Source organism: Megalops cyprinoides, chromosome 19 (assembly GCF_013368585.1).
Source record: "Megalops cyprinoides isolate fMegCyp1 chromosome 19, fMegCyp1.pri, whole genome shotgun sequence".
NCBI lineage: Eukaryota > Metazoa > Chordata > Actinopteri > Elopiformes > Megalopidae > Megalops > Megalops cyprinoides.
The window spans coordinates 9,043,595-9,053,401 of NC_050601.1; the positions used below are offsets into that span (position 1 = coordinate 9,043,595).

Sequence of the window (9,807 nt, forward strand, 5' to 3'; positions counted from 1 at the left end):
GTGACATTCCAGCATTCGGACTATATCTCATTCTCATACGGATAGGTTAAACAATCTCGAGCTTCCATACGCTTTCAGATCCATGTGCACCACACAGGTGATGCTTTCAACACTAATTTGTGTTCAACAATTAGATAAATTGCCTCGCTTGTTGAACAGGAAAGTGATGGGTAGCGCTTCTGTTACTTGCGTATATTTCCAATGAAACCTTACCTCAAGTTAGGCTCTGACACCCGAATGCAATGCGCATCCGCTCACATGCAGTTCAGCGAGGGGGAAGTCTCGCGATTTTACATCCCCACGGTGTCTTTCCTTGATTTGTGTCAAGTGGCTGTAGTACGTTTGCTGTGTTACGCGCGGATGCCGTCGACAGGCGAGGAGCGGAGAGGACCTGAGAAAGAGGTAAGCCGACACCGTTAAAAAGTGATGGTTTCATTTAGTTTCTTAACTTTTAATATCATTCTGACAATAAGGACGAGCATTGTATAGATGTTTCGCCCATTCTTATGTTTGCAGAGAGGGCTGATAAAACTAAAAATTCATTCATTTTTTATATTTTGCTGGAGGGACTCATGGAAAAAGTGATTCAGAATTCGTGTCTGTACTAGCCTGGGATGCTGTTTTTAGGAATGTCGTACAGATATAGATCAGATACGTTTTTGGGGGGCGTAATAAAAATTGTGGATCTGAAATGTATCGATTGTTTAAGCAGAAATGGAACCGAGGCAGTAGTTCAAATAACCACAGAGCAGACATAGCTATGATGGACTGTAAGGTTCGCTAGCTCAACCAGAGCGCGACGTGAAAGGGCTACATTGTATTCAGCAAAACGTGAGCAAGATTCGCAATCGCACGTGATAAATCGGTGCAGCTAGTAAACTGGTTTCATATATAGTCATCATCTTCATTGCGGTAACGCTGAGTGGCAAATGTATTTACTGCAGTTGGACAGCTGGCAAAATAGCAAGCAGTAGCAAGGTAAATGTGATCTGAAAAGAGAGGAAGTATAGCTGACGGGAAGTCAAAAGCAGACGACTGTTTTTCGTCTGAAATACAGACAAATTTAAGCTTCTCGATGGCAATCTTGATATTTAAATTTTTTAAAACCAGGAAGTAATTGAATACTTCATTAGGTTTTCATAACTTAATAGACATGGTTTATAGACATGGTAATAGAACCGGTTTGGCTAGCGTATTTCGTCGTCCGTGAGGGGTAGCTAGGTAGCTAATATGCGTAGCATTGCGAACGAAAAGCATGAAGATAGGGCTGTGTATATAACTAAATGAAAACCGATTTTGACCCTTCTGATTGTAACTCACGAAGTAATCTTTGAAGAAGGATGAGCGAAAATCAATGGGGCCATGCCTTGGACTAGAGAGGACGCTGGCATTAGCTACCAAAAGTTGCTAGCGAGCCAGCTAGCTAGGTGGAAGGCTTATTACTATTTGTTATATATTTGTCCAGTGAGCGGCAATTGTTTGATTTTTATTCATTTATTCGTTTATTTATGGAAACTGTTGACAAAAATTGAAGTTGATCGGATAGGTAGCGTCCACATTATTTTCCAGTGCAACGCACGCACGCACATATACAGTACGCACACTGTCAGGATAATCTTACACGCAGAGTGAAAAGTTACAGGAAGACCAGTAGTCAAGTATCAATTCTAAACTGTCTCTTAAACCATTGTTTGGAGAAGTCACATACACCTCTGTTCTCTAAATAGTCATCATTGTAAGTAAAATTTCAAATAAAGAAAAATCGCATACAGGGGGCCGAATACCAAGATTAAAAACAAAACAAATGTACAGGATCTAGATTGTGCCAAATGGTTACTTTGTGATGTGTTTACCTTATACAGTACCTTATTGCGTGTCTCATTGTCTCTCGTGTTGTGCACGCCATCAGTCACAAGAAAAATGAATGGTAAGTGTTAGGTTGATCTGTGACATCAAAATTTATTGTTTGAAGCAAGCATATTATCTTGGATTTTAGGAATACAGTAATTTACATTTGTACTGGAATGCTGGCCTCAGGGTGTGTGTTTGAACACGTTGAAGGGGATCTGTTTAAAAAATATGGAATCAATTTATATGATGATGTGAACATAAATGTAATATATGTGTATCTGTACAATGTGTACAGTTTTGTGCATATTTAAACACAACCACAAGTAATTTCACATCATTTAACAATATTTTAAATGGTTTACTGAGAATGGTAAATTCTGTTTGTTTTTCCCAAAACCAATGTTCAAACTTTACACTTTTTTTAAGCAGAGGAGGCTGAAAGTCAGCAAAACCCTCAGAGAAAATATATGGTGTGGTATGTTTATTGCTTGCATAAGTATTCAGTCCCCAAAGTCAGTACCTGGTGCAGCTATGGCAAGAGCTCCTGACACTGTTGGGATAGGTCTTTGTCAGTTGTGCACAATAGGGTGGAGTAATTTTTGCTTTTTTTCTGGGAACCTTGAAGCAGTTCTGACAAGTTCATTGGCAATCATTAGATCTTGAAGTCTCACCATACATTTTCTGTTGGAATCAAGTCTTGACATGACTACTTAAAACAATCCAGTTTGGCTTGGCTGTGTTTTTTAGGTAATTGTTCTTCTTAAATGTAACCTTTAGTTGACTGAAGCAGGTTTTTCTCCGGGATTTACCTGTTGTTCGCATGCGGCATCCATTTTCCCCTTAATCCCGACAAGCTTTCAGGTCCCTGTGGAAAAGAGGCATGACAAGAAGTCTATAAATGGTAATATCTGCAACATTATTATGAGTTTCAATTAAAGTAGTGAAATTATTTTGTTGAAACACTGACTTGCTTGAGTATTGAAACTGTTTATACAAACCCATTATAAATCATAGAAATGTAACAGGATTTGGAAGAAAATGCTTAGAACATGGTAAAAGGGTTTGGAATTTCTCTCCTCATGAATGTTTTTATTGGAATGTGAAAGGATTTAACAATAAAATTCTAGCTTTTAATCATTTTAAATTATTGGCTTGAATGTGCACCCCTACTTGATATGTATGTATAGCATGGCACTGTTACTGTGAGTACAATATTTCTTGTGAAGTGTGGGAGGCCCTGCTATAAGCAACCTCAGTTCACACACGGGCAGTGCTCATACAAAGACCCACAGAGGAGTTGTCCAGTTTGTTTTTGGCACTTGATGGAGTTTTGAGAATGTGGGATTCAATGTAGAGGGTCTTGGCCGTGTTTAAAGTGTAACTTGACCATTAAGGATCCACACCGGACTACAGCAGCTTCAGTAGTGAGGTGGAGTTCAGGTTTGCTCACAGCTACGTGTGAGTTTAGATGTTTAACTTGAAGTCTTTTCCATTCAATACGAAGGCTGGCTGTAAATGTCAAACACAGCCTTGCTTGGGGTTTTTTCCAGGGTTTTATTTCTCAGCTGAAGTTGAAATGTCACAAATCAATATGGCGACCATGTTTGGGGTAGTGAGGTGTTTTTCTCCAGAGTTCCAAGGAAAGCTCAGTCAGTATATTCTGTCTGGAGATGCACCACACTCCAAACAGTGTATACTATAGGATTTAATGTCAGAGGGTATTTTTATGGTTTTTATTATTATTATTATTATTTTTTTTACAGAAATGTTAGTCATAAAGATAAAATGGTAGCAGTATCTAAGGGGGGGGGGGTCTAATTTCAACATATTTTATTCTGCATTTCATGTAGCATAATAACATTGGCAGTATAGTGTTTGTAATTATATGTGTGAGAAATGTGAAAAAGCTGCTCCATTATTTAGCATTGCAGTTTATTGTCCCCCATTAAATTTCTGTGTGTACAAATTTAAATGTGATGACAGTACGATACATTAGTACCAACCACGCTGCTCAGTTCACTCAGTGTCAATCCCATTACCAATCCAATAAAGTCCTATTGGGAACTCAAACTGCATTTTAATTTATAATACTAGCTGACAGTCTTTTGCTTTCAGTTGTGTTAAAGCTTAATTCATTGTAGGTTAGCATATAGCACTAGGCAATTAGCACAGATATTGGGGCTGTAACGGTTCTGAAACCGAAACCGCGATACAAACGTCCACGGTCTTGTGTCGCGGTTGCGGAAGACGGAACCACGACCCCCCAACCAACCCAACCCGCTGCAGCTCTCATTACGTTACTAATGTAACAAAACTGATTTTTCCTTTCACAATTAACACTATAACACATGTAAATCACGAAATTATTATTCTGTTTAATAGGGGTGTAACAGTACACGTATTTGTACCATACCATTCGGTACAGGATGTTCGGTTTAGTGCGCATTTTGATCCGAGTCTAGCTTTAATAACACACGTTACGTGCATAACTTTTTTATGCTCTGATGGTCAGTCGATTGAAACATTAGCAAGTGATACTTGACAAGATACAGTGTGTGGAACTAAAAAAAAAACTCAGTTTCCTTTCCAATGCCAAAAGGCTGTGCTCACACGTAGCGTCTTTTTTGAAGCTGTTTTACATAATAATCCTATGGAGGAAAAAACAATGGAGTGCAAACACTGCTCCCCGTGGCATTTAACTAAGCAACCTCTCCCTGCTAATTTAGATCGGGCAAAAGCAATAACAAATGCCATAGGTCTTTAAGTGCATTCCTTATGTGTTCAGGAAATTATGGCCAGTTTGCCACTGTTTAAATGTTTGTACAAGTTTATATGTTTACAAGTTAAATTCATATTAAATGAAAAGAAATTTCAGGTTTTGCATGTCTTTTTTTCACCGTACCAAAACATACCGAACCGTGACTTCAAAACTGAGGTACGTACCGAACCATGACTTTTGCGTACCATTACACCCCTAATATGTGATATGTAAGCAAGTTAACTAATTATGGAGTCTTTTAATTGTGAAAGTGAAAATGACTCCAGCCAATGCCAATAATGTAAAGGATCGTTTGATTGTACCAGTTTACTTAAGTTGTCACTAGGTCCCAACATCTAAGATTGGTGTGTCCTACAGCTGACAACAGTTGCTCTTTGTGCACCGTCTGAGTTTGCAGTGCATGCAAATCTTAAAGTCCTAACGATTCCTATTCTGAGAATTGTGCAGGAGGATCATTGAGGGACTGCCTTTGAATCACAGCCTCGAAAAATGGCAATGGGCAAAAATGGCTATTTTCTGTAAGTGAACAGCAAAAGCAGTGAGAGCGCCATAAGAAAGATAAATTGCAGCAGAGGGGGGCACAAGTCCAAAATACACATGCAACATGAGGAATTTGTTAAAGTAACAGCAAACTGCAGAACAAATGTTGTTTCTCACCTTACAATTTATTGAGGATCTTAATGGAGTACATCAAGTTGTCTTGGACAGAGAACCTACCCTTGTTATAGAGAACTTGTATGACCTGTTTATCAGAATTCCACTAATATCCTCAAATAGTGGAATGGTTGATTTTTTTTGAGAGGTAATAAAGCAAAGTGCTGTGTTCTTTTTACTCACGTGAAGCCATGTAATTTGGATTTAGTACAATTATCTGACCTAGCATGTCATTTTCAGCTTTAAATCTGTATGCAAAGTAGCAGTTCAATGTTTGGTTCGCCATAACCATAACTATGAGCTGTCTTAACACATCATAATAATCCTTGTTATTTTGTTCAGCTTCACATGTAAAATAATTAAGTGAGCATTGTCATATCGTGGTTTATAGCTAGAGGTACTTCTGCTGTCTAAGAATGAGTTCTCCTCTTTTCTAACATTATGACAGGGAATAGATGACTCAAAAGGCATTCTAACCCCTAAGAAGACCTCAGAAATGCATATTATATAATATGTGTAATGTGAACTTCTGGCTGGCTACACCGATCTTGTGCTCAGTTTCAGCACTATCTGCATTGTATGCCCTGTACACATCTTGCCCTTGTGCCTGTTTGCCCACTATATGCACTTTTGTATGTCACTTTGGATAAAAGCATCTGCTAAATGAATGAATGAATGAATGAATGTGAACTGTGGATAATAGGAACAGTGTCATCTGTTTTTTGTACTGCTTTTTATGGATATGACACACACACACACACATTCAAATTTCTTATCAACAACTTGTGGATAGTATGTCACTCTTTTCTCTCTCTGTTTTTGTGTTGGATCCAGAACCCTCACACCAGGACAGGCCACGCTGAGAGGATGGTAAGATGGAGTTAAGATGAGGAGAATGGAACGTCCCCAGCTTGGATCAGATAAAATGGGGAAGTCAAGACTTTTTCGCATTTTTCTGATACTGGGCTCCCTTTTCATGATCCTGCTGATTATTATTTATTGGGATGATGTGGGAGCCACCCATTTTTACCTACACACCACCATATCGGGTCCTCAGTCCTCACGCGTCCCCCTTGAAAGTCACTCTACACCCAGGCACAAAGCAGGAGATGACAAAGGTAGTTCGTTCTTGTCTGACATTGATGCATTTGTTAACCAGTTCTTGGAGGGCACTAATGAGCCCTCTCAGGAAGTAAGGGATGAAAGCTCCCCGGGGACCATGGGAAATGCCTCAGGGGAAGCTGGGAAACAGGAAGACAAATATGTGCCAAGGCGCGAGTGGAAAATCCATTTGAGTCCCATCTCTGCGGAGATGAAACAGCGGCAGGCTGACAGGAAGCAGCTGGTTCATGACCTATGCAGCAGCAACAGCACCCTGAATTTCCCGGGGAAGAACAGAACGTTTGATGACATACCCAACAAAGAGCTGGACCACCTGATTGTGGATGACCGCCACGGTATCATCTACTGCTACGTGCCCAAGGTGGCGTGCACCAACTGGAAACGCATTATGATCGTGCTGAGCGAGAGCCTGCTGGTCAACGGCGTGCCCTATCAGGACCCCCTGGATATTCCCATGGAGCACATCCACAACAGCAGCCTGCATTTGACCTTCAACAAGTTCTGGAAGCGTTATGGCAAGTTCTCCCGCCATCTGATGAAGATCAAGCTCAAGAAGTACACCAAGTTCCTCTTTGTCAGGGACCCTTTCGTCCGGCTCATCTCGGCCTATAGGAACAAGTTTGAGCAGGTGAATGAGGAGTTCTACCGGAGGTTCGCCGTCGTCATGTTGAAGAGGTATTCCAATTACACCGATCCTCCGGAGTCGGTTGTGGACGCGTTTGCAGCGGGAATTCGCCCGTCTTTTTCAAACTTCATTCAATACCTGTTGGACCCCCAGACAGAAAAAGACATGCCCTTCAATGAGCACTGGAAGCAGGTGTATCGCCTGTGTCACCCCTGTCAGATCGACTATGACTTCGTAGGAAAGCTGGAGACGCTGGATGAGGACGCAGAGCACTTGCTCCGGGTCCTGCATGTGGACAACATCGTCCAGTTTCCTCCCAGCTACCGGAACAGAACAGCTAGCAGCTGGGAGTGGGACTGGTTTGCCAAAATCCCCTATGAATCGCGGAGAAAGCTGTACAAGCTCTATGAAGGCGACTTCAGCTTGTTTGGATACCCTAAGCCTGAAAAACTATTACATGATGGATAAACATGTCATGATGAGGTCATTTTAAGCGCAAAATCTTAAGAGTTGCTGTCTACATATGTAGGGCTGAGCAGAGGAGCAGTGCCGGTTGGATCACAGATCGCGAAACCCTTTGTTGGTCCCTAATGTATGCGGCATTTTAATTATGTAGTGGTGTCCACTGGAGGTCCACAAGTTGCTTTTCAATCCAGCTCAGGTCTTAATTGCTTGATTTGGGCCACTGATTGGATGTGAACCTGAATCACCTGTTTGTTTAAAACCTCAAGATAAGTGGACTGCAAGGGTGTTAAAAAAGGGTTGTAGTACAGTACTGTGTAACATATGTTTGTACAGCTGAAAGGTTTCCCCCAGCAAGACATTTGCAATATTGCACTTGGATCTACAACAATCATTTAAAAAGAATGAATAGTATTTGCAGGGAGTAGGAACATGTTAAACAGTATTTTTTGTGAGTAAATGAGTATGCAGAAATTACTTCTGCAGTAGCATATTTTGTAATATTAGTGCCATTAAAGAGTAATTGATAATATAGTATTTAATATTTAAGACTGGAACTTTGGCAGTTAGCAAGCCTTTGATTCATCAATTAATGTGTAATGCAAAAGAAAGTCAATCAAGACAATCTTAGTTGCGCAGCATATTTGCCATATATTACATAAACCAGATTTAACACTTAAACACTGAAGTGCAGTACTTCAGTTATGTAATGACAGTGTGTTATAATTTGGCATTGGAGGGACTTGTTTTCAAAATTTGAAACATATTTGTTAAACGAAGATTGCCGCAAGTCATCTTGCTAACTCGCTAATTTCATCACATTGCTAATTGCAGCTGAACTCAACTGGCAACAGTATCTCTCTGGTTCCATGTGTAGGATATTAACCCTTTCTAACCAAAACGTGTAATTCTATGATGTAAATGTACTGAGGTGTTCTTTGGCTGCATCAGTGAATTGATTATTTCATGATACAGCTGAAAATCAAAACAAATGTACATGCACCTTTTGTTTGGCATATAGTGCAAGAAATGTTTTACTCTCTCTTTCTGATGTGCTGGACACAGTTTACTGACTTGCCATCATTGGATTTGTGTTATCAAAGTGAGTTGATCTTAACATTTTACAATCAATCAATCTAGTACTTTAAATTAACCTACTAATTTTCTAATTTCATCAAACTAGCTAGCTAAGTGAATTAAAACGGCTCCTGTCCGTGTTTGGTTTAAGGGTTGTACAGATTTGTATTCTTATGAAGCAAGACTCTGGGACCACATTTATCATAGAAGTCAAAGAACAACTTGATGTCCTAATTGTTTTGGTGCTAAAGTAACATACTAGCCATTTTATTTAAAAACTTAAATCAGTCTGCTAATTAATAATGAAAACCCAGTGCAAGTAATCTTATTGTGTGGCCATTGGGAACCATGTAGCTGGTTTTTAATTTCCATAAAAAAATTATGGCTATACATAACATGTTATGGAATAGTGCTGTAAAATAACATATTGTCAATGTACAGCCAGTTACAAAAAGTATATTTTGTGCCTGTTATAAGGCAAGGCAAAACCTACTTAGCCATGGTTTCCTAATGGAAATGGGTATGGAGGGAACACTCGGTATTTCGTAGATAATAATTAACAGATAGTTTTTATTTATAATGCTCTGCATTCGCTACATTCTGTTTAAAAAATCTTGCAAACAAAGGGATGTCAAAATTCATATAAAAGTGTTCCTAGTTAGCTAGGGAACCATATGAATTTTTGACCTTATACCTCTGTAATGTTAACTAGTCAAAGTCGATTACAGGCAGACAGTGTGTCTAGTCCACCAGAGGCCAATACTTACCATTTTGTCCATGCTTGAACATACTGAAAATATAAATTATATCATTTTTAAATGACAAAAAATAAGTGTATTTAAGATGCATGTTTTTAATCGCAGCATAATTAAAGGATATAAACACATCCATAGACATATGAAAGGGTTAAGAATAAATTCTGTGTACATTAACCTCAGCATTAACTCTTCCAGAAAACCATCTGTTTTCCATGGACACTTGCTGTGGAGCATGTGTGCCTTGTGCTCTATCCAACTATATCAGCTGTGCATCAGTTATTAATTATGAACGTGTAGAAAGAGATATTTATATTTACAAATATCCCTCTCTACCCTATTGTACTATGAACACACAAATCATGCGATTTACATAGTCTAAGATAAGTAGCATATTCATTTAATTTCGTTTTTAAGCATATGCATTTTCCATGTGCAGTATATTAGTATGTATATCACCCTTCCGTTTATACACACGCCAG

The 9,807-nt window shown here is 39.3% G+C and overlaps 1 protein-coding gene across 1 annotated transcript; it reads left to right on the top strand.

Annotated features, from left to right (window-relative positions):
- Positions 1-365: 365 nt before the first annotated feature.
- chst12a (carbohydrate (chondroitin 4) sulfotransferase 12a) lies at positions 366-7,915 on the top strand. Its single transcript, XM_036553195.1, has 2 exons — positions 366-402; positions 6,119-7,915. Exon 2 carries the CDS (start codon positions 6,171-6,173, stop codon positions 7,497-7,499), a length of 1,329 nt encoding a protein of 442 aa, XP_036409088.1. The 5' UTR covers positions 366-402; positions 6,119-6,170; the 3' UTR covers positions 7,500-7,915.
- Positions 7,916-9,807: the final 1,892 nt, after the last annotated feature.